Below are 25273 nucleotides of genomic sequence, written 5' to 3'. Positions count from 1 at the left end.
TGATAATGCTTTTAATTGCCAGTAAGAATGAGGTTTAATCAGAACAAGCTTCCCCCAAGAAGAGCTTCTGTCATTGTTTCACTACAGGGCCCTGTGGATGCTCTTACCTCTAGCATAGAGTCGGTAGCAGAGTTGTCCCTTATGTCTCTGGACTACATGATTCCAATCCATCAAACCAAACTGCAAGACAGGAAGGAACTGAATAGAATATACTCTGTGCAGGATTAGGATGTACCTAATCTGTGCACATCCTCCATTACTCAGTAACCTGTGTTCTCTGAATGAAGAACTCTATTAATTGAGTTTGTTGTCTGGAACAAGAGAGGAATCCTTACTACCTCACTACTTTGAAACCTAATTGCTGTTCATGCTGAAATATCAGTGGTTTTTTGTTTTTAAATCTTTTCATGTGAAAGTGGTGCTTGAAACCAGAGCACCCAAATTACCCTTTTGTATTGCTAAGTAAAGATGAGCCATTTTTGCAAATTGCCATTCTCAGCAGTAAACATGGTATGCTAATGGGAAGCAGCAGTTCTTAAAATTCTTAAACATAGAGGTGTTACTGTCCATAAGTTCCTTGTATATCCAAATGTGCAATAGTCTGCCCCCTCCCCCTTTAAAGTATATTTTGTAAAAATTTCTTTCCTGGCACTGTTTTCAGACTCATGTTAACCCTTCATCCAGTTGAGACAACATGGGTTTGTCTAATGCCTGTAGAGCTCAGAATGAGATCATCTTTTAAAAATATGTTCTATTGTGGGGGCTGCTAAGCATTTCATGTTCAGGTTTGCTCAGTCCTGCCAAAGGTATTAAATTTGGGTTTGGATGATGCTCAGAAGCAGCTTTTTCTCTTTGGAAGAACAGCAAAAGTTCCTGTTGCAGTGAAGTGCAGTTTGATTCCTCATTTAGTTTTTGAAGAAGGTGTATTGTGGGGTGTGGGGAGAGGGGTTGGTTGGAAGGGGGAGCTATTTGAGGTAAGCCTCCAACTCTTCCAGTTCAACTCCAGCCACAGCTTCCTTTGTGCTGTAAAAGCTGGATGCAGCTGGGAGGGATTTTTCTCTGTAGTGGAACCAATGACAGAAGCTGTTCTTTAGAATTTCCAGGATGGCTGTATTCTGCGATCAGAATGAGACAGTCAAGCTGGGCAGAATCCAACGCCAAGATGAAAGGTAAGGTGACGTTTATTCATGGGAATGCTTAAGATAGTCAGGCAGCTAAGGGCAGCTATTTCCATGATAGTTTTCAGAAGTAATTTCCCATACCTCTGCTAGTTTTGGTAGCTATAATTTTTGTACAGTTTTATATGATGGTATTCTCTTCATTGCTTTAACCAAAAACAATGTTATAAGATTGAAAATGTTGTCATTTTCCCTCTTAATATTGCTATAACAACTTTCTTCAGATCTTAAAAAAGTGTAAGCAACATCTCTTATTCTACACTGGAGTTTCTGATTTCGTGTGCAATAAAAAGGAACACTCTAAATTAGAGAAGAAGAGAATTCCTTCTGATGTTGCACATGCTCTGCTAGAGACGTTTTTCCCTGTACCACACCTGTCAGTGTGTTGTAAGGTTTTGGCTCAGGAGTTATTGGCTCTTCCACTGACTCAGCTGCCTTTGTAGGATTGAATGCTAGGAAAGAACCAAATACCTTCTTGCTTAAGTAACACCAAGCCAGCTGCATAGCCTGCTATGTCTTGAACATGAAGGATGTAAAGCAAGGCCAATGGAGGAGAAAGCTGGCTTACATAACCTTGAAACATGAGCTGTTGCACTTTGATCAGGAATTTGTATAAGGCTCTCTTTTTGTGCTTTTAATGGTCACTTTGGGAACATGATGGACACCTGGCTCTTAACATGTGCACGTGGAAGTGCATGGGAGAAATGCTATACAGTTGAGTTCTCGATTATGACATTCAGAGTTGACTACCTCAGGACTCACGTGCTTGTTCTGCCTCCATTTTTTAATCTGTCACTTGATGCTGGGCTTTAGCAGCTATTACCTTTGCTTGAAGCAGTGTGCGTTCGTTTCCCATCCATTCTTGTGTTGCACAGAACTCTGATTTGCAAAGCTTAGTTTAGTCAAGAGGACTTCCTGCGGACTCTGAAAGCCTTCCCAAACCGCTGCCTTGGTTTCAGATTTTTGTGGTTGGCAAAGGTACTTCAGCTCTGATTAAAGAACCCTAAACGCCAGCATCTGTAGGCATCGTTGAAAAAGTCCGACTGGGAAGTCTTATCGTAGTAGAGCTCTGTTAAACCAATCACGAAAGCCCACCTGGCCTTGGAAGTCTTCCTGACTAGCCGCACAAGTTTCGCTCTTCCTCGGACTTTGTGAACAAATACTGGCTCTGCTTTTTCATGTATCGTTTAAATTCTGTGTGTATGTGAAGTTTTAACTTGGTTTTGTGTCGGAAGCCAGACTGTATGTTGGATTCAGGCCTTGTATAACTTTTCCTTGTGTGTGCAGATTTGTATGTTTTCCACAGCACCTTTCTTTTCTTTTCTTTTGTACAGTGTTTGTGAGATGTTTTTATCCATTTTAATATGGTGGCACTTTACAAAATAATAATAAAGCTACTGCTTCCATTTATTAGTACTTAATATTGCGATGAACGTGAGTTGTGTACTGCACTGTGCCCCTTGGTCAGCACACGCGATGGGGGACTTGTGCTTTGGTGCTGTTTCCCTCTCTCTTTGCAGGTGGTGTTTGAAATGTGATTGCCGAGGTAAAATTGTTTTTGTCTTTTGAGGGGGGAGGCCGGGGTGGAGTGGGAGAAGGGTTGCGTTTTTTTTTTTAATTGTTGCTATCGCCTTTTTTATTTTCTTGCTTGTCCTTTTCTTTACTATTAAACTGCTGATGTTTATTTTCAGGAATGTTTTGCAAAATGTCCTTCTCACACTCTTCCCCAGTTCAACTGTAGGTACATTTGTTCCTTTTTATCAAATAAGCACGTTTGAAACAAAGAAATAAAACAGGTCTTAATGTCATGTGTATATCTTTTATTTTTTATTTTTAAAAAAGATGTGCTCAGTTTTTGCATAAGTACAGATTATTATAAAGAATATGATGATGGATTGCTTTCAGCTAACTGACAGATTTATGTTAAGTTAGATTACCTCAAGGAGCAGGATTTTCTTATAAACCATTGAAAAATTCGAAATTATTTCACTTGCGGAATTTTAACTTTACTGCTTGTTTTCAGCATGGATTATTTAATAGCTGTGGTTCCAAAGACTTCCAATCAACAATACATATTTCTTACTGGAAATGAAGTAGCTCCTTATTTCTAACTTAACATAAAACAATTAAATGGTTCCTCTGGCACATTGAGGTGTTCATGCATGTTTGCATTTCTCCCTGTAGGCCTTTGTTGTGAAACACCTCCTTGAATACACGCAGCAAACGGAGCCCAACCTGCAGTACAGCCTCTTGTTAGTTTTTGGCCTCTTAATGACAGAGATAGTGCGCTCCTGGTCCTTGGCTTTAACCTGGGCTTTAAATTACCGTACTGGGGTCAGACTGCGCGGAGCTATCCTTACCATGGCTTTTAAGAAAATACTCAAGCTGAAAAATATCAAGGAAAAGTCTTTGGGAGAGGTAGGCTGAAAGGCATCCTTTTGCCATTGCAAAAAACAAAAATAGCTGGGGGCGGGGAGGTGGGAGTGGGTGGTGTGGGGATGCCCCCACATACTCAGAGTAACCTGCAGTTCGAGTCAAGCAGATACAACCCCCAGCTAGACAGTTAACTCAGGCAAGCAGTTTATGTAGAGGGCTCTGTGTGTTCCCCTCCATAGCCTTAACCTGTCCCAAGTGCCTTCTGATAACATGCTGTTTAGTCATTATCTGAACTAGTCCTGGTTAAAGTAAAGCCAGGAAGAATAACAAGACTTCTGAAGGTGGGAAGCAAAAAATGGTCTGCTATGCTTGCTTCAAGGAGTGTTTATCTGCAAGTGCCTTTGCTCTTGCATTTCATCTTAATTGGCTTGGCGTGGGGTAGGGGCAGACTTACCTGGAAGTCCAGCATCACCCATATGAATCTCTCCAAGCGATACGGTTGGCCCTTCCTGGCCATACAATTGATGGATATCAAGTGCAGGGCTTCTTCTGCAGTGGTACTCAAAAACGTGGAATTCCCTTGCTGGGGAGTTTTCTTTCCCCACCTTTGGATCTGAACAGTCATTTGGAGTTTCTTTCTTTCTTGCCGTATTGCTCCATAGCTGCCTTTTAGTGTTCAATTTCATTGACTGGTAATTTTTTTAAAAAACAAAATGAATTAAATTGTTGTTGTACACTGCTTTGAATGCACATGTGCAGAAAAGCTACCTGTAAATAATAGGAGTTAAATCTTCTGAGGATAATGTGCATCTCTTCTCCCTGGTCATCTTTCATTTGCATTGTGTTTCAGCTCATAAACATGTGTTCTAATGATGGACAGAGAATGTATGAGGCGACAGCAGTGGGTAGCTTGTTGGCTGGAGGTCCTATCGTTGCTATTCTTGGCATGGTTTATAATGTCATCATACTGGGACCAACAGGTTTTTTGGGATCGGCAGTCTTCATTCTCTTCTACCCAGCAATGGTGAGTAGGTGCCTATCTGCCTATGAGCTGAAGATGTATTTAGGAAGGAAAGGTCAGAAAGTCTGCTTCAATCAAATGTGATGCTTTTTTTTAAATGAGTAGCACTTCCTTTGTGTAAAGGAAAAAGTGTGTCAGCTGCATGTTGGTGGTTGCATATGAAGGTCAAACACTGATCTTCTTTGCTAGATGATACACAGAAATAAGGATCAATTACAGTTGTAGTAAATCTGCAAAGAAGTCAACCACACAAATAGATATGGCTCCCAATGCTTTTTGATGAAACTATTTAGGGAAATGTCTGTAAAAACCATGAAGTCTAAAAACATACATTTTTTAAAAAATACCCCAAGTAATATATTTAGTAAATACACACTATATAATGTTAATCATATTGCACACAGTACATCACATACAATATCTAAACAGTGTTTTAAAACTACTGCAATGACTGACATATAAAAACGTAACCCAAAATTGTTTTCTAAAAAAACCCAGTCTTCTGAATAATATTACTGCATTTAGAAAGTTGTAGCTTTAAGCAAGAGAAATGAAATGTGGTTTGTTCATGGCAGACTTTGTTATTTCCTTTTAATGCTCCCTGCCACTTATCCTGTGTCTGGATGCTTTCAGATAGCCTTCCTGCCTTCTTGGGCAGCAAGACCCCTAGAGATGAGAAAACCACCATTAAGTCACCTTGCACAGCCCTGGTGAACTTTGATTAATATGTGTTGTTTGTTGTTAAAGGTGATCCTACTGTGTCTGCTCTTGGGTTTTATGGTGCCTCTTTTCATTGCAGATGTTTGCATCCCGCCTCACAGCTTATTTCAGAAGGCAGTGTGTGTCTGTAACCGATGAGCGTGTCCAGAAAATGAATGAAGTTCTTAATTACATTAAGTTCATTAAAATGTATGCCTGGGTCAAAGCCTTCTCTCAGAATGTTCAAAGTGAGTGTCAGTTTCCTTTCTCTCCACCTCCCAACAATTTGGCAAGAAAGAGACCTTGCTAGATCATTTAGCACTCTGCTTCGGCTGAAACCTGGTCATGACACTGGAAACTTCTTTCTCACTGTTGTTGAACTTGTATGGCTGCTTGTAATGAGAGAGCCAATCTGCATTCATTCTTGGGATTGCTAGTCTTAAAAATGACGCGCTCCAGTGCTGGGCATTTTAAAACCTAAAACATAGGCATATTATTTGTCTTTGGTATTAGTACTTATCTATATCATCATTTTGTTCCACGATAAGTTTAGTTCTGGAACATATCTGTGATGTCATGACTGAAAGTTCTCTAACTAACATGGAGAGCTTCATGCATGTGCTGCGTGTTCTGCTTGTCTCATGTGTTTTGCGGTTGTGTTCTCTATTCTCAGAAATCAGAGAGGAAGAACGCAAAATCTTGGAACGTGTTGGATATGTCCAGAGCATCACTGTAGGAGTGGCTCCCATAGTTGTAGTCATTGCCAGTGTGGTGACCTTCTCTGTTCATATGATCCTTGGCTATGATCTAACAGCAGCTCAGGTAATGTTAACTTCAGACATGGGAATGGGCAGGCTGGGTGGCTGAAATTATCCTTTACCTGCTTCTGGTCTGTGACGCTTCTTCCCATTGCCATTACATTGGGTGGAGAGAGCTTTCCTCCACCTTGGTAGTTGAAAAATCAGGGGTGAACAGATAAAAGCAATAATTACCAACTTTAGGATCCAACTTCTCCTATCCTCAAGGGCCTTGACAAAATTGTCTCCACCTGTCAGTGGAATGTCAGCAGTGCGGGTGCACAAAGCACTTCAAAGGGGAGGTTATTTCACAGGGACGGGGCCACCACAGAAAAGGCCCTCACACGCACTTCTCTCTCTCTCCCCCCCCCCCCTCATTAGGGGCTGGGGCTACAAGCAGGGTTTCTTTTGCTGATGTTAATGCTCAAGCAGGCTGATACAGGAGGAGGCATCCTTTTAAATATTGTGCTAAAAATTCTTCCATTTGTGTTTCAGGCTTTTACTGTGGTTACAGTATTCAACTCAATGACCTTTGCTCTGAAAGTCACACCTTTTTCTGTGAAGTCTCTTTCTGAAGCATCTGTTGCAGCCGACAGATTTAAGGTGAGCAGTCGCAACCTTGCTACTTTAGCTCCTTTCAGCCCAAGAAGGGTGTGATGTAGACATTATTGACTTCTCTTGAAATTGCAAGATTGGCCATTTTACTGTAATATACTGACTCAAATCTTAAAGTATGCACTTACCTCCATTGTAAAAAGTGAGTGTAGGATTGCATCCTTCTTAAGCACAAGCCTGTAGAGAAACATGGACAGCATGTCATACATGCATTTTCAAACGTGAGGATTTCAGGCTACTGTAAGGAATATAGGTAACCATAATAGTTTATAGTATCAGTTGGTTGCTTAGAACAGTGACTTTCAATCTTCAGAAAACCATATCTGTTTCTTCTGTGGAATCCCTGTGAGTTACAGGAGATTCTGTGGCTTATTTTAGGATGTTCAGTCCTTTGCAGCAGAGAGCTGTCCGGGCTGCTAGACCTCACCATTGTCCTGTGTGTGTTGAGAGTGCATATCAGAACACAACCAGGATGCACACTGCAGCTTGGATATACCACACCCTCCCCTTTTTCTCTGGGCTTCTAGGAGTTTTTGGCTGGAGCCCAACTCTTTCCCCAAAGCCAAAGCCATTTTACATATGTATGTATATATACATTTTATATGCATAAATGGCTCTTGGATCTTTAAGCTACTGGCACTTGAACATTCAGAAATTCCTCAAGCAAGCTAGCGATTTAGCCCATTTTAATTATTTTTAATTATTTGAGAGAGCAGCAGCAGAATCATTACAAAAAGATACAAAGAGGAATCAACTGAGTTTTGCTCAGAGTAGAGTAGACCTAATTTAGTAGTCCAGTGCAATTCCCATCATTATTTCTGGGTAGGGAATTGGTATCTGAGGGAAAGGTGCATATTGGTTGGAAATAGCGGTTTAACTAACTGGAAACTGTTTGGTTTTCATTTGATTTTTCTGTGCTAAACTGTTGGACAGATATTGTGGAACCTAAGACTATATGTGTATATGGATGTGGTGGAAAACATGATAAAGAGCCTCTGTACTATCCTCAGAGTTTCTTGTAACTTGTCAAATTCTTAGGCAACTGAATTTTGTGCAGGGAATTCAGCCACCCCACCCCCCCGAACACTGGCTAAGAAACATTTTGCATCCCTAAGTCTTGTGGGATTTCTAATGAGCAAACCTTTCCTCTGCTTCCTCCTGTCACTCTATGTCATCCTCCAAACCCTGAAATGCAAGATGAATGGGGGGGGGGGGACGGACAATATTGAACCTAACCATATTTGTGTCCAGAGAATGGTGACTCTGCAGAAGACTCTCTGTCTGAGAACCACCACATTCATGGCTAGCCAGGCCCTTTTGTGGACCTGGAGTTAGTTTTCACTAATGAGCTACCTTTTGCTCTTCAGCTTCCTTCCACTGTATAGCCTGATGTGTGTTGCTGCGTGAGTGTGCCGTAGGCTTGTCCCCTTCCAGTCTTGACCAGGTGTCTCATCTTTGCACCTCTCTCACAACTCCTATCAGAGTTTGTTTCTAATGGAAGAGGTTCATATGGTAAGGAAAAAACCAGCCAACCCACACACCGCCATAGAGGTGAAAAATGCCACCTTGGCATGGGAATCCTCCCATGCCAGTGTCCAGAGCTCCCCAAAGATGACTCCTAAAATGAAAAAAGGCAAGAAAGAGAAGGGCAAGAAAGAGAAGATGAAGTTGCAGCAACGCGAGGGACAGCAGGCGATGCTAGCTGAGCAGAAGGGTCAACTCTTAGTGGACAGCGACGACCCACCAAGCCCGGAGGAGGAGAACAAAAACGTCCATCTAGCAAATGTCCGGCTGCAGAGGGTTCTTTACAATGTTGACCTGGAAATCAAGAAGGTGAGGAATCAAAAGTCTCTCTCCTTTGCATCAGAACTTAAAAGGCTGTGTTTTGTGTTTGCGGCAAATACAGTTTCAGTACATCAGTGCAATAATACACGTACAGTGGTGCCTCGCAAGACGAAAAGAATCCGTTCTGTGATTCTCTTCGTCTAGCGGTTTTTTCGTCTTGCGAAGCAAGCCCATTGACGGATTAGCAGATTAGCGCTATTAGCGGCTTTTAGCGGCTTATCTGCTGATCGGATCAGCTGATAAGCGGCTTAGCGGCTTAGAAAAAGGGGGGAAGAAAAAAAACCCCGCAGGAACTCGCAAGGCATTGTCGTCTTGCGAAGCAAGCCCATAGGAAATTCGTTTTGCGAAGCACCTCCAAAACGGAAAACTCTTTCGTCTAGCGAGTTTTCCGTCTTGCGAGGCATTCGTCTTGCGGGGCACCACTATATTAAGTCTTGAAAAGAGGGTCAGGCATGCTACAGAGCTGTGACCTACTATATAGCCCCACAGGAAGGGTCCATGTGAGTGCTCCTATAGGTTTTCACACATAAACACCAGTGCTGTGTATAATTAAGTGAAAGGCTAAAGTGACTTCCCTTCAACACAGTGTGGAGCCAGTGGCATAGTGGTTAAGGTGTTGGACCTAGGACCCGGGAGACCAGGGTTCAAATCCTCACTTGGCCATGAAGCTGACTGGGTGACCTTAGGCCAGCCGCTCACTCTCAGCCTAACCTACCTCACAGGGGTTGTTGTGAGGATAAAATGGGGAGGAGGGGAACTAGATATGCCACCTTGAACTTATTGAAGGAAAGGTGAAATATAAGTGTATCTAAATAAAAATTTAAAATGCAAAAACTGATGCTGCAGTCCTGTGCATGCTTACATGGGAGTAATCACCAATGTGCATAGAATTGTGCTGGTCGTTGCTTTGAGTTTACTATAGTTTGAGTTTTGTGGAAGTTGTTTTGTGGCAAGTAAGTCCAGAAGATATTGGCAACTTCCTGGCAAGGGAACTGATGTGACACTAAAAATACTAATGCTGAGGGTAGCCTTCTCCAGTACTGCAGATTTCTTGCCTCCTTCCCTCCCCGCCTCCCAATTGTATATAATCTAATATTGCCAGTGATTCCTCTCCCCACCCCTTGCACTTGTTAAGATTGCTTCCTACCATGAAATACTATTTCTGTTAGAATAACATTTCTTTTTACGGTCTAATCTAGGGGAAACTTGTTGGCATTTGTGGCAGCGTGGGGAGTGGGAAAACCTCGTTCATTTCAGCCATTTTAGGGCAGGTGAGAAACAATCTCATGTTTTCTTATTTTTTCACGCTGTCTGTTTTGCTGGCTCTGTTTGCATTCTGCCTGTGAGAGGAGCACAATCTCTGTGCCACCAGCAGTTGCATTTTGCTCAATGTACCTTTAGTCCACATGATAAATAATTTATCAGACCTCAGACTTGGATCATAAACAAGTGAGGCATGCTTAAGATCTTAAAAAGTTTTAAATAGCTATGCATGCTGAACTTGAAACAAGCTATGCTTTTTTGTGCTCGAGAGGTTGAGCAGGGCAGGGGGGGGAGTATAAGAGGGAAAACCTTTCCCATACAGATGTGGAATGGTATCATTTCTCGATTTTCTTCTGCTTGTTTCAGATGACTCTGCTGGAAGGCAGCATTTCTGTGGATGGAACATTTGCTTACGCAGCCCAGCAGGCCTGGATTCTCAATGCAACACTTAGAGACAATATCCTCTTCGGGAAGGAGTTTGAAGAAGAAAGGTTTGTAAGCTGTAGTGATATACTGACAAATTGCAAATGTTCAGCTTGGTTCAGCTTGGTGCGAGTTAAAAAAGATACTCCATATGTCCCTTTATTTCCGTACTATCATTGCATGCCTTCTGAAGCATTTTTGTAATATGTACTGCCTGCCTTAGTCTGATTAAAAGTTTGCAATTTCTGGCCTTTGGTTTCTTTGGTATATTTGCTCCTTTTCTAATTTTTCGTAGCTCCTTTTCAGTCCTTCCTTCCTCTGTTGCAGCTAACACCATACCTGGAAATGTTGCTGTTCACTGCTTTTTAAAAATGTGTTTTTTCCAGGTATAACACTGTGCTGAATGACTGCTGTCTCAGACCTGATCTGGCTATCCTACCTAATGGAGACTTGACAGAGGTAGGAATCTTGTTAGGCAGCCACTCTCCCAGGGCAAACAGCTCACTATAAGGCCAGGCACTCTCACACACCTTATTTTGGTGTACTGGTCTGTTGGCCATGTCATGTTCTCTTTCTGCCTTTGACTGCACTTACTTCCCAGGATTCACAAGCCCAGTGAGCTATAGCAGTTAGGTGGTTTGGCTCAAATGTGGAGGAAACGTAGTGCAGGCCTTTGTTGTTTTTGGGCCAATAAACACTGATTCCCATCTTGCTGGGCTATCGTGCAACTTCTCTGAGGTCTTTGGAAGGAGGACAGGATATAAATGTAATGTTTCATCTTAAGTGATAAAAAAGGAGATCCTTTAACAAAGCATCTTTAACTTAGATTGGTGAACGAGGCGCAAACCTGAGTGGGGGGCAGCGCCAGAGAATCAGCCTCGCTCGAGCTCTGTACAGCGACAAGGACATTTACATCCTTGATGACCCTCTCAGCGCCTTGGATGCCCATGTTGGAAACCACATATTCAACAGTGCAATACGGAAGCACATGAAGTCAAAAACAGTTCTCTTTATCACCCACCAGCTGCAGGTACACTTGTGGTTCTACCCTCAGCCTCTCCATCAGTTTGACGTGGGAAAAGTAAGTTTGGATGAGGGTAGATGCCGCTGTTGAGAGTAGCTGTTAATCTGTATAGCCCAAATTGCTGATCGCTCCACAGAGGGGAAAGGTAAGAGGCATCTTCACTATGTTAAGTGTAAGCGCAGAGGGGAAGGCAGCCAAGGGAGTCTGCAGAGAGAAACCAAGGAAATGCATCCAGAATTAAATAACTGCAGCCACATGCACAGTACACCTGGTGGTTAATGTGCAGAATAAGGAAATGAGGCTGCAGCAGTTGGGTTTTCAAGTTTGGAAAAATCTAGTGGATCATAAAACAGGGATGGGCATTTTAGACAGAAATAAACTGCTTTCAAAAAAACAGTAACGATGTTCTTCAGTAAAGCTGACTAGACACAGTTTCAGGATAAACAGATGGAAGTACTGTTTGGTGTAATTGTAATTAAACCTATATTATTGGGCTAGTTGCTTCATGGAATTGTGATAACCCATTAACATCAGGGAGGGGGAAATGAAAAAGGAATTTGGGCATAGCAACCTCACACAGTAATAATTCTCTCCCTGTGTTTGGCCTTGTAGTATCTTGTGGATTGTGACGAAGTGATCTTCATGAAAGAGGGTTGTGTCACTGAGAGGGGAAGCCATGAGGATCTGATGAATTTGAATGGTGACTATGCAACCATTTTTAATAACCTGCAACTGGGAGAGACTCCACACATTGAGGTATCTGTTACTACCTTTTCTTATGCTTGCAAGCCATTTGTTGCAGCTCTCATGGAAAGTGACTAGTCATTGGTTTTTTTCTTGTGGATAGAGGAAGTTTCTACTGAGAACCGTCTCTGCAATTATCTTTGTTGAATGTGCTGTTTCGGAGTTAAAATAGGTTGTGTCCATTTCCCCCCATTTGTTTCCCCCCCAGATTAATTTAAAGAAAACCACAAACAATTCATTGAAAAGGCACCCAGATAAAGGCACTAAAACAGGATCTGTGAAGAAAGAGAAAGCAGTCAAGAAGGAAGAAGGTACCGTTTTCCACCCAGAAATGCATGCAAACTTACTTCTGCTCAAATGGAACTCTGGCTTAAAGTGATCTAGTCCATGAGTGTATTCTGTTTGGATTTAGTACATTCCAGATGGTTTTCAATACAGCTGACAACCTGGTTTAGGTGTGGACGACCCATCTTGCCCTTTGGCATTTGAAGCTTTAAGTTCTTGTGTGCCACAGAGATGCTGGTTAATCATTAAAACACAGCATCTGGACAGAGAAATTTGTGTTAACACTTGTAAACTTGCAGTGAGTGATGTGAGGGCCTGAATACTGATATGAGTTGTCTTTATATGAGAGAACAAAGAGCAGAACTTAATTCTGACCCACTAATCATTTCAATCTATTTGTTTTCTAAAACTATATGCCGTGCATAGATAGGGAAATCTGTTTAAGGAGGATGCTGAAACATTCACAGTACAGATAGCAGTCTCTGGGTCTTGCCTTGTTAGTCTGCTCACTTCTTGCTTCTCTGTCTCCCCCCCCCTTCTGTGTATGTGTGTGTTTTAGGTCAACTCATGCAGCTGGAAGAGAAAGGCAAAGGTTCTGTCCCTTGGTCAGTTTACGGCGTCTATATCCAAGCAGCTGGAGGCCCCATTGCTTTTATCATCATCATGGCTCTCTTTATATTGAATGTGGGCAGCACTGCATTCAGCAATTGGTGGCTGAGTTACTGGATCAAGCAAGGCAGTGGGGTAAGAGCCAACAATATATTTGATTTGCTAGTGGATTAAGAAGAGATTGTCTTCATGGGATCACATGGTCTCTGCAGTCCTTTTAGCTGTAAATGCCAGGCTAGATCCTGCAAGGCATGTGCTGTCCCACAGAACTACAGGCCCACCTGCAAATCCTCCCATAACAAGGGTGAGAAGCAGCCAGACAGCAGCTTTGCTAAAACACCATCCTGTCAGTCAGTGGATCACAAATACCTGTCGTTTATAAAGTGTTTTCAGACATTCTGAGCGCTTTACATACATCGTCTTGTTGCAGTACAGTCAAACCTCGATTGTCGAACGTAATCCGTTCCATAATCCCGTTCGGCTTCTGAAATGTTTCACAACCGAGGCGCGGCTTCCAATTGGTTGCAAGAACTTCCTTCACTCACGCGGAAGCTGCGTCGGGCATTCAGCTCCCAAAAAATGTTCTAAAACTGGAGCATTTACTTCTGGGTTTTTGGCGTTCGAGAGCCAAAACGTTCCAAAATGGAGGCGTTCAGGAGCCGAGGTTTGACTGTACTTAAGTCTTGTAGGGTAGGTTGATATTACTATACCCACATGTTCCTTGTAGGTTGTTGAAATTTACAACAAGAAGAAAGTAAGTTCTTTGGGAGACGGGGTAGTTTAAGCTTATAGCAATCATATGCAAAATGAGCTTAGAGAGCTAGTAATCAAAATTGTTAATAACTATTTCTAGGGAGGCTTTGATACTGGAGCAGAACCAGGTGGCTGAGAGACAGCGTCTGTTGGTCCAGTATCTAGAAAGAGCTAGGATAAAGAATGGAGAATGACAGATCTGTAAGTGCAATAATGTATACAAGGGAAAGTTTTTTTCCAAGATAATTGTCAGCCAAAATAACTTTTTCTCAGAGGGAACGTGGCCTTATATTGTTTCAAGAACAAACTTGTGAGCCTGATTTGATGGTTTAATTAAATAATTGCTTCGATGTTAAAGTGTATATTTAGCTGTATTATCCTAGACTTCCAGAAGAACTCTAAAAATTCCACCAGCAGTTTCATTCGTAGAAATATAGAAATTCAAGGCTAGTACAAAGTTTTGTCAACTGACTGTGAAACAGGGCAGATCTATATACTGTGTATGTTCTTGATTTTTAATAGAACACTACTCTCATGTTGGGAAATGAAACGGTTGTGAGCAGCAGTATGAAGGACAACCCACATATGCATTACTATGCTGGCATCTATGCGCTCTCAATGGGTATCATGCTGATTCTGAAGGTTGTGCGTGGCGTCGTCTTTGTCAAGGTATGTGTATGTCTCCAGAGGCAGGAACAGAATGGCTTCTTTTTTCGTTTTGTGCAGCAGAGCCCAATGGCCAGGTTTACTGAGGTGAGCTGGCTTTGTGTCGTATCGCAGAGGAATATTCCTTCATTTCCTTTTGGCACCTGCCTGTCAACCCGTGATGTGTCAGGTGACTCAGATTCAAGGGAAAGAATTGAAAGCACACTCAAACTGGGCTACAAATGGAGATCCCTGCTGAAAATGGGATTTGCAGCCACAGCTGATTGGTGCTGGGCTGCCAAATCTGCTTTCGGTTGGGTTTCATTCCACTCTGGAGTTCCTGAGCCCAGGGGATCCCAGCAGGGTTTGTAGCCACCATTAATCTGCACCAACTGCCAACCTGACTTTGTTCAGGATTGCCTGTGCTTGGGAGCTGCTCTTGAGTGCAGTAAGCAGTCCCAGCAAGGTTGGCATTTGGTGGAAGATTTAAAGAGTACTGAATACAAGCCCCACTTTCCAAGGAAACATTGGATGCATCCTTTAAGGTTCCCAGTTGTTCATTTTCAGCTGTGTCTGCACCTGATTTTGCATACAATGTCAGGTGTGGAGCAGGTGACTTGGGGAAAATAGACTTGCAAGCTAAATGAGAACCCTGTTTGGCTTACCCATGGACTGAAGATTCTCCCTCCCCCTCAGTCCAGTTGCCACCACCCAAGTTTGAGTCATCCCAGATATCAATTAGAAAGCATTCCCAGGGCTCTCTGCACAGTCTGCTTTTTCTTTTGGAATCTTCGCTTCTTGCATTGTGAGGAAGGAAAGGAGTGATGCTTCCTTGCGGTTGCAGTAGCCTAGCTTCTTCTTTTGAAAGGAGCTGGTGGGAAGGATATTGAGAGATGTTCTGTCAATCTCCATTTTGAAGCCTGTCAGCCAGGGATGTGAATCTGCCCTTCCAGATGTTGTTGGACCAACTCCCATGAGCCCCAGGCAGGTCAGGGATGCTGTGAGTTCATCTACATCTGAAGAGCTGTAGGTTCTGCAGCCTAGTTTTAAGTGCATATACCAGATATCTTTGTCTAATTCCATAAACTTCCTTTATTTTCATTGCAGGGGACATTGCGAGCCTCCTCCAGGCTCCATGATGAGCTCTTCCGACGGATTCTTCGCAGCCCTATGAAATTTTTTGATACAACTCCTGCAGGGCGAATTCTTAATAGGTTCTCCAAAGACATGGATGAAGGTAATTGGTCTCTGTTAATGACCTATACCTGGTCTCTGTAAGTGACTAACTTACAGAGTTTGGACTAACTGGTAACTGTGGAAAGGATGTGTTTCTGCCAGGGCTACCTCTTCTGGTGGCAAGCTTTCTATGTGTAGATTCTTTTTTTAAAAAAATGGCTGACATTCAAGCATGCAACCCATACCCATGTGGAAAATAAATATACAAGAATAACTGCCAATTTGAAGTGGTGTGGTTCCAATAAGACTGTACCACATGCTTTTTTTTAGCATGTTGAAACACCCCCCCGCCAGATGTTATGGAAACTTTTAAAAATGCATGTAAAATATGAAACATATCTATGACTGGTGGGGCAGAGTAATTTCTTTTATTTATTTGTCAAATTTATACCCCACTCTCTGCCTCCCAAAGCAGCCCAGGGGAAGTCCTTATTGACTTTTTCTAGTATGAAAACTAGTGAGGTTTTAGAAATTATTTTTAATTAAATTTTCAATTTTGCAATTCCAAGTAAACATTTTACAAACGTTAAAATATCCAGTGACTTCCCTTCTTCTCCTTCCATGGTTCATTTTGCATATACATCCCTGCATATTTTACTATAACCATTCAAATCAGTTTTCCACTTTTACATCCATCAATTATTATTTTTTACTCTATTGAATTTATCTTAATGCTGCCAGCGTTTTCAGCTGTAAACAGTTATTTTCCATATATTCCATATATATAGCAAGGTTTTTCCCACAAATGCATATAGATGAAAGGGGAGAGCATGGCTCCAAATGAAGATGTGGGTCAGGGTTTTTCCTAAAATGGCAGGTTGGTATTTCTGTAGCTGAACAAGCCTGGTTGTAGATATGGTGACACCAAGTTGTAGATATGGTGACAGCCAGAATTAGAGTTCTGGATAGATATGGCCTGGGTTGGAAGAATATGGTGGTAAGTTTCTGTTTCCTGGGTAGAAGTGAGACCTGAATTTCTGAAGGAGAGCTTTTACCAGATCAGAACTCTTTTTGTGTTCAGTCTCCTATGTGAAGACTGCCATCTCCGTCTATTTTTTTCCAGTTGATGTTCGCCTGCCATTTCAAGCGGAAATGTTCATACAGAACGTCATCCTGGTGTTCTTCTGTGTGGGAGTGATCTCTGGTGTCTTTCCATGGTTCCTGATGGCAGTTGGGCCCCTTGTCGTCCTTTTTATAGTGCTGCATGTTGTATCGAGGTAAACGCAACCGTTGTTCAGGGATTCTGCAGTCATGTTCCCCCAGACAGGTGACACGAGTAGTTTGCAGGGCCAGATATCTCGCGCTTCCAATTGATTCTTTTCTTTCTGCAGAGTCTTCATTCGGGAGCTGAAGCGTCTGGACAACATTACACAGTCCCCGTTCCTGTCACACATCACATCAAGCATTCAAGGCCTCTCTACAATCCACGCATACAATAAAGGGCAGGAGTTTCTGCGCAGGTTATTGCTCTACTTCTCTGAAACACAGTATTTGCATGTTACTGGACTCCATATATACTGACTGCTGTCATTTGACTGCAGTCATTTTTTGGTGAAATTTCTCTGCATTTAAAACAAAGGTAAGCTACCTAGAATCCTACTAATATTTCTCATCATTTTCCTTTTAGATATCAAGAACTGCTGGATGACAATCAATCACCCTTCTACTTGTTCAGCTGTGCAATGCGCTGGCTCGCTGTCAGACTGGATATTGTCAGCATTGCCCTCATTACGACCACTGGCCTAATGATTGTTCTCATGCACGGCCAGATCTCGCCTGCCTATGCTGGGCTGGCCATCTCCTATGCTGTTCAGGTAATGGCTTCCCTTCTGAAGTTTTCAAAACTGCATTTGAATCTTTGAACTCCAGGTGTAAGTAGAAACACCATTCTTGTGCAGTAGCAAAAATTCATTGTTTGACCATATCTATAATAAAAGCTAAAAACTGGCCACCCTGCTTTGCCTCTCTGTCTGAGCCCACAGACATTGGCTGGATTGCTGTGATATTACATAATACCATGGAGCTTTTCTTCTTTTTTTGCATTTATGTTAAGGGTGACTCAGAAACCACAATTAATTCAGAATTCGGCTGCAAGACTGGTGACTGGGAGTGGCCACTGGGACCATATAACACCAGCCCTAAAAGACCTACGTTGGCTCCCAGTATGTTTCCAAGAACAATTTGAAGTGTTGGTGCTGACCTTTAAAGCCCTAAACGACCTTGGCCCAGTATAGAAGTGAAGTTACAGGGAACCAGGCAGAGGGCCTTCTTGGTGGTGGCACCAGCCCTGTGGAACCCTGTGCTGTCAGATGTCGAGGAGATAAATAACACTGCAACTTTTAGAAGACAGCTGAAGGCAGCCCAGTATAAGGAAATCATTAATGTTTGATGTTTACTTGGAAAGCTAAATTCACAAAGAATTCCAGGGGAAGAAGATTTAAATTAAGATGAGAAATCATAACCACTAGCCTGTGTTCAGAAGCTGTTTTTAATTTTTAAAAGTAAATAGTGTTTTTCATTTTAAAATGCCATTATATTTGGATAGAAAACACACCTTTGTGGTCAATTAATTCAATAGGCTACCAACACAGACTCTTATTACCTACAGACTAGTAGGACAACAGGAGGAAAGAGTAGAATGAAATTGCTTTCTTTGAGGTTTCAAATAACTTTCTTTAGGTTAAATATAAGAGCCTCTTATAATTCTCATGTTGTTCTTCTACTGTTCTGGCAATAGTTCAGATTCCATATTGGTTCCTTGCATATCACTACTCAGATTAATCTAAAATGTTTATCACCAGTCCTTAGAAGCTTTCTCTTTTAAAATGCATTTATTTATTTGTCTGTTTGTTTATTTATTTATTTATTTATTTGTTTGTTTGTCCTTGTCTGTTTTGTCATCAGCTCACAGGGTTATTCCAGTTCACAGTCAGGCTAGCTTCAGAGACAGAGGCCCGCTTCACCTCAGTGGAGAGGATTGACCACTATATCAAGGTACCCAAAATATTTTTCTATTGCTTTTACTGGTCTTAGATGACCTGTCTATAGAAAAGTCCCTCCAGCCATTTAACTGTGCTCTGTACTGGCTTAATTTTTACATGTATGTATATAACACTTTGTCTTGATTTATTCTGTATCATTTGACTGCATTAATTTTCATTTCTTTTAGGAAATTTCATTAAAAGCATTAATGAAAAATATATTTTAAAAATTGGCTTAATTTGACACATTGTGACATGAGCTTAACTGTGTGGGTGGCATGATCATAAAAATGTGGAGGATTGTTGTTTAAATGAAATCACTTTACTTTGCACTGTGTTGGCACAGTGTAACTCTTGTACAGTATTGGCAACTGAACTCCAGGAAGAACACTTGTCAAAATAAAGAAAGAAGGAATGTTCTGTTCGTGAAGGGGATGAGATCTTGTGATGGTGACTTTTCCCATCCATTTCAGGAAGCGTCTGAAATCTCCACTGGGAGGAGGCGCCCCCTCAGTTTTAGGGGCTGTCAGAACTGAATATCAGTTAATCTGCTCTCAAAAATAAAATTTTGGAAATACAACAGCAATATACAACAGCAATATTCAACAGAGAGCTGAGAAAAGAGTTTGACAGAAGGTCACCTCTATGTCCTAGATTTATTCCCCGCATTGCCAATAATTATCCCCAAAAGTTTATGTAGTCATAATGCATCCAGTTTATGCAATGAGGAGGGGTGAGAGAATTCTCTGAGAAACCAATACCTTGGACAATAGCTGTAACTGAGACAGCTCTTTGCTCCAGAAGCTTCTGACACTTTTGTTCCCAAATTGGATGTAAGAGGAGCTGTCCCATCATCATGGGGTATTTTGCTTCCATGACTGAGGATTTGAGGGAAAGAGTGCCTTGATCTCAGTAGAAATGCTTCGAGGTCAGGAGCTGCACCATCTCTCCCATGCATGATGTGTCAGTTTCTGTTGAATCTTGCTTGTGTTGAAGAGTCAGTTACCAGCTGTAGTCTCTTATGAGAACATATTCCTGGGGCCACTGTTCTCAGCTAACACCTGACCTCTTTTTTTATCCTCTGCAACTTTCTAAGACTCTTTCTCTGGAGGCTCCAGCTCGGATTAAGAACAAGGCTCCCCCTCAAGACTGGCCCCAGGAAGGAGAAGTCATCTTCGAAAATGCAGAAATGCGGTATCGGGAGAACTTGCCGCTTGTCCTCAAGAAAGTGTCCTTCACCATCAAACCCAAGGAAAAGATTGGCATTGTGGGAAGGACAGGGTCAGGTAAGGACACATCTAGGCAACACTCCAGGAAGCTGAAATCCAGCCCTATGTATCTTTGTGAAAATGCTGCCATCAGTACCAATGAAAGCTGACTGGAGCCACCTAGTGGCTTATGTGTCTTGTTATTTCTGAAGAACACGCTGCACATTGGCAACTATATGCACCTGCACAATTGACACACCCACTACAATAAAACTTGATGGTTTGGCTTCATTTAGTCCCGTTGGCCCAATCCTGCGGAATGTTCTGCCAGGAGAGATTCAGCAGGCACCTTCTGTGCCAACTTCTAAACGCCTTTTGAAAACCTTTCATTTCTGCCAGGCCTATGCAGGCAGTAAAGAGCACATCCTTCCAAAATGGTTTGCTGATGTTTCTTTTTGTCTTTCTAATGCTTTTATTTTATGTTGGTATTGTTTTAAGTGACTTGGATATATATTAAGATATAGCAGTATAGAATTTTTTTTTTATAAATAAATACAGTGGTACCTTGTGTTACGTACCGTCCCCCTTACGAATGCTGCGGGTTACGTGCTCTGCTAACTCAGAAGTAGATGCCCCTTGTTGCAACCTTTGCCCCGGGATGCGAGCGGAAGCCGCGCTCCAGTGGCGCTGCAGCAGCAGGAGGCGCCATTAGAGAAAGCGCGCCTCATGTTAGGAGCGGTTTCCTGTTGCGAATGGACCTCCGGAATGGATTAAGTATGTAACTCAAGGTACCACTGTATAAATAAATTGAGTGTCTTTGGGTTCCTCCCAGGAATATGGCTTTTTCTCTGGTCAGAGTTGTTTTTATTATAGTCTTTTGGCTCCTTCACTCTCAGAATTGCAGTCAGAGGTGGCCATAGAACCTGCATTTTATTATTCTCCTCTCCTTGTCCCATTTCACTTTTATATTATGTCTATTGAATTATAAGCCATCATGTTAAGCTGTGAACTGCTTGAAAGGTGGAATCTAAATTTATTAGGCAAATTTAAAAAAGTAACTCTGGCTGCTAAATGGCTGACATGGCACCTCTAATTTTAACCATTCATGGAGTGAGTTTTTAATGTATTTGCTTCTGTCTGTTGTCTGGACTTGGACCATGACTGTGTGTTACAGAAGTCACCAGTTAACCCTTAATTCCTCCTTGCTTTTCCACCTCAGGGAAGTCCTCTCTAGGAATGGCTCTCTTCCGCTTGGTTGAACTGTCAGGAGGCTGCATTAAAATTGATGGAGTGAAAATCAATGACATTGGCTTAGCAGATCTCCGGAGCAAGTTGTCCATAATTCCTCAAGAGCCTGTGTTGTTCAGTGGTACCGTGAGGTTAGTTTCACCCATAGCCAGAGGTAGAAAAGAGCTTGCATCTTCCTCTCCCTCACTTGCCACCCTTCAAATGAAATTGCCTTAGCCACAATAGGAGTTCCATTGCCTTGGGACATGGAGCAGTGATTCACTGCTGCTGTCTACTTCCACTGTCCCCATTTTGTTCCTTTTGTACGGCAAAAGGTAATTGAATTAAGGGTCTTAGTGCTGCTTAAATATTGACTCGATTTTACTCAATGTGTTGCCCTCTAGTTGTTGTTGGACTCCAAAATCCCACCAGCCCCATGCAGCATAGCTCATGGTCAGGGATGATGGGAGCTATAGTCTGGCAGCAGCCAGAGGACACCAGGTTGGGAAAAGTTGGTTTAAGTATTCTGTGATAAATGGTTGCCATTGCGACTAACCCCCAGGTCAAGAGCTTCTCCCCCATCCCACCCTCAGGTATCACTGATTTGGGGAGTGGGAGCTGATTATAATAATACCATAGACCCAGCAGTGGGTTGGGCAGAGCCCAGCACTCTTATGAGGGATACAGATTTCCCTCTCTCCTGTCACCCAGTTGATAAGCCCCACTCCACAGTTAATCTGTGATTTCAACCGAGGAGGGAGGGTTGTGTGGCTCTCTCTGTGTGTAACTGTATATGGTGGCCACACCCACAATTGTCCTCTGTGGCGCAATGGGTCAGTGTGTCAGGCTGTTAACCAGAAGGTTGGTGGTTTCAGCCCACCCATTGCAGGGATTGGACTTGATTGACCCCCCAGGGTCCCTTCCAACTCTAGTTCTACAGCCCCTGGAGGGTTGGCCTTCAGGCCAATACAGGTTCGCCACCTCTGCTCTAGACACTTGTTATTGGGAGCACGCCTTAGTTTTACCTAACCTGTGTGAACAAAGATGGTTCAGTCTTATGGACTTCTAAGCCAGTGGTGCTGGCTGTAGAAAGTCACAAAAACATGTCCGCTTAGTATGGCATTAGAGCGTTGGGCAAAGTGGCTGGTTTGGAGCAATTCATCTTTGATTTTGGCTTCCTTGAGGTTGTCTTTTGAAGATGGCCTGATTTCTATGGTGCTTGTGTGTTGGTGGGTGCTTACATGCCTTTCGAGAAGAGAATTGGTGATCCTATCCTGTCACACTCTTTCCCTCCTCTAGATATAACTTGGATCCTTTCACACAGTACAGTGAAGAGCAAATCTGGGATGCTTTGGAGAGGACTCACATGAAGGACTGTGTAAGTAAGGGGATTGGTGACAGGGTTGGGGGTTCTTTAGCAGCCCAAGTGGAGCACCATGGCTATGTAAGATGGTTGCCAGTGTCACCATGATCCCATTTGCATGAGAAAAAAGTTTTTCTAGCAAGCAATCATCATCATCAACATCATCATAAATTTCTTATTTATACCCCACCCATCTGGGTACCCTTGGTCATTCCTTTAGGCATAGAGCAATTGGATAGGATTGACTGAAACAAGTCCTTTATCTTCTTTTGTAAAAGGAAAAAAATGCAGGGAAAGCTAATAAGGTGCAAATTATCTGGCTTGAAGTTAAGAACATTTGTTAACTGGTCACATACCCTTGCTGGCTCTGTTTTTTAGAGTGAGGCCTGGCTCATATAAACAACTGGAAAATTGGAAGAAGGATTAAGGAGACTTGCACAGATGTGCAGTGATGCACATAATGGGGGTCAGCATAACCCATCTGGATAACAGCTTTTAGGACACACATATGCATACAATTTGTACATGGTTTCCAAGATCACTGCCGACCTGCACGCTTACAGGGTCAGAGATCATTACTCACTTTTGAGTAAAAGTGATTCAGATGCTTTAAATTAATAAAGGACCTTGCCAGATGAATTCTTGTGCACACTGTTGACTGAGGTAGGGCTCTTTCTTGGTGATGCTGTGTTAATCTGGTGTGGGGTGTGGTCCTTGCTGGAGGTTTCTAAAAATCAGAGGAGAATGCTTACTTTTAATCTTGGATCTGTGTGTCGTGCTCCTTGCATGAGAGGTGCTTGGACTCTTGTGACACACTTCGTTTTTCTCATAACCAGTTGTGGTGCCCCTGGAAAACACTGTTGTGCTGCAACAGTGCCAGACCACATCATTGATCCATCTCTATTCCCTTGTTCTGGTTCAGATTTCTCAGATGCCCATGAAACTTGAATCCGAAGTGATGGAAAATGGCGAGAACTTCTCTGTCGGGGAGAGGCAGTTGCTTTGTATTGCCAGGGCATTACTGCGCCGTTGTAAGGTGAGCTGGTGTGTAGAAGACAAAGGCCATATGTATTTGGCATATTATCTTCTTCCCTAAGAAAAGCTTGTTCCAATGTCAGGATTAAAGCAATAGTCAACTGGCTACCACATCTTTTACTGTAGATAATTTTCTAGAATGCTGTCTTTGTTCAGAGTACACATCCTCTGATCCCAGAAGTGAAACCTGTTTAGCTTTCTGCATTTTACTCTCTGCCGCCTTGTATCCTTTGCCTCCTTGTATCCTCTACCTCCTTGCTTGGTCTATCCTCATCTGCACAGGCAGAAGAGTGCATACAGTTTCAGCTCCTTTCCTGTTACGCTACTAGGGCATTTATCTACTATGATGCACATTGCATGCACGTGTTGGATTTAAAAAGAAGGAAACAATAAAAGCCAGCATATGTTTGAAGTTTTTGGCAGTCCCTTTTTTAAAAAAACCATTATCCATCATTTATTCTGATAGTATCTGTCAGGGCTGTGCCTCTGTCTCTGAACCCCTGACAGTATCAATCTGCTATTGGGGTCCAGCAGACTCCTAGCTGGACACAAAATTTATTGCGGTACACTGGGCCCCACAATATCAACTTAATTTTTTGCAATGAAGAAGCACGTACAGAGAGAAAATCCTGCAATTTATTTTTTGTTTCTTTGGGGGCAAACAAGCCTGTGCCTTGTGCCTAGGGAAAAGATCCAACCCACCAATTAGGCTATTGGCTATTAGGCTCTTTGGGCTATTAGGAGGACCTGAAGCAAAAGAAGCAGAAGAGGGAGCAAACAGAAACTTTAAATGCATAGGTGAAATACTAGAGTCATAGTAAATAATAAAAGGGGTCCAATGTATCCCAACAGCCTAATATGCTTCCCCCTCCTAATCCCCCCAACTAAGGTGGTGTTTCAAGTTTGCACTATATTTTTGTATTGAGAGAGCCAGTGCAAAGTAGAATTCAGCCTCCTAGGGTTAAGACCCTGTTGGGTGACCAAGTTGGTGCCTTCTTTATGCTGTTGGACTTCCAACTCCCCGTCAGCCAATGTTCAATGTTCAGAGATGATGAGCGTTGCAGTTCAGGAACACCTGGTGAACCCAGTGGATCCTTTGAGTCCTTTCATAGTGGGCTGTTCCCTGGGGCAGAGCAGGAGGACTCCAGACAACTAAGGTCTATGGATTCCCACCATGAGAGGCAGCTCCCTGTGACTACTCTCTCTGTTTAGTCTCCCTCCCTCACCTAGGAAAAGTACTTTATTTATTCTCTTGGCTTATTTGTCTATTTGTACTTACTTTCCTACTTGCACTTTGGTTTTCTTGGCAGCTTCTGTTAGGGCTTTGTTTCGTTTTGTTACATTTTTTGGTCCTTCTTGGGAGCACTGAGAGAGGCGTATGTCTCTATTTTTAACAACGTTCATGTTACGCTTTCTATTCAGATCTTGATCCTGGATGAAGCAACAGCTGCCATGGACACAGAGACTGATTTGCTGATCCAGGAGACTATCAGGGAGGCATTTGCAGACTGCACAATGCTGACAATTGCTCACCGCCTGCATACGGTTCTGGGCTCTGATCGGATCATGGTTCTGATGCAAGGACAGGTGAGCAAGAAATGAACCTTCCCCCCCCCCCTCCGCAGAAGATCACACAGAACTAGTGTTCTCAAGCTGATGCAACGAGCCCCTCTTCAACCCGGGACAGAATTGTGCAATGCTTACATAATTAGGAGAGATCTCAGGTCTGGTTTAAATGTTAAAACTTCTGAGCTATTTAGCAGTGAAACACACTGCCTTAAAGAGGTGGCTTGATATCCTTAATTAGAGACTTTTAAGGAAAATCTGAACAGGTTCTTTGTTGGGGTGGTTTAAAACTAGTTTTTGAAAGCTTCAGAGTGGGGCTGATGGGTGCTATAGTCAAAACATATGGAGGGCACTAGGTTGAGGAAGGCTAACTGCTTTAA

The 25273-nt window shown here is 42.5% G+C and overlaps 1 protein-coding gene across 5 annotated transcripts in view; it reads left to right on the top strand.

Moving 5' to 3' along the window:
* ABCC5 (ATP binding cassette subfamily C member 5) overlaps window positions 1-25273 on the top strand; it is a 44650-nt gene that overhangs the window by 17647 nt on the left and 1730 nt on the right. For 2 of the 5 annotated variants that reach the window (XM_081189923.1, XM_081189924.1), the window contains exons 6-29: window positions 3363-3596; window positions 4405-4578; window positions 5375-5522; window positions 5948-6096; window positions 6567-6674; window positions 8169-8519; window positions 9731-9802; window positions 10161-10285; window positions 10604-10676; window positions 11044-11247; window positions 11854-11997; window positions 12194-12296; window positions 12830-13014; window positions 14155-14301; window positions 15385-15514; window positions 16577-16730; window positions 16845-16973; window positions 17141-17327; window positions 18418-18507; window positions 19591-19780; window positions 20922-21081; window positions 22229-22307; window positions 23215-23328; window positions 24750-24914. In XM_081189923.1, the coding sequence (XP_081046049.1) occupies window positions 3363-3596; window positions 4405-4578; window positions 5375-5522; window positions 5948-6096; window positions 6567-6674; window positions 8169-8519; window positions 9731-9802; window positions 10161-10285; window positions 10604-10676; window positions 11044-11247; window positions 11854-11997; window positions 12194-12296; window positions 12830-13014; window positions 14155-14301; window positions 15385-15514; window positions 16577-16730; window positions 16845-16973; window positions 17141-17327; window positions 18418-18507; window positions 19591-19780; window positions 20922-21081; window positions 22229-22307; window positions 23215-23328; window positions 24750-24914 (3615 nt within the window). Of the gene's footprint in view, window positions 1-1094; window positions 1545-3362; window positions 3597-4404; window positions 4579-5374; window positions 5523-5947; window positions 6097-6566; window positions 6675-8053; window positions 8520-9730; window positions 9803-10160; window positions 10286-10603; window positions 10677-11043; window positions 11248-11853; window positions 11998-12193; window positions 12297-12829; window positions 13015-14154; window positions 14302-15384; window positions 15515-16576; window positions 16731-16844; window positions 16974-17140; window positions 17328-18417; window positions 18508-19590; window positions 19781-20921; window positions 21082-22228; window positions 22308-23214; window positions 23329-24749; window positions 24915-25273 lie in introns of those variants that run through there. The other 3 variants (XM_081189925.1, XM_081189927.1, XM_081189926.1) reach the window with 3 other exon arrangements.

Source organism: Podarcis bocagei (genome assembly GCF_964188305.1).
Source record: "Podarcis bocagei genome assembly, chromosome: 4".
Classification (NCBI taxonomy): Eukaryota; Metazoa; Chordata; class Lepidosauria; order Squamata; family Lacertidae; genus Podarcis; species Podarcis bocagei.
The sequence above is the reverse complement of the archived record's forward strand: the minus strand, read 5'-3'. Positions and strand labels throughout refer to the sequence as shown.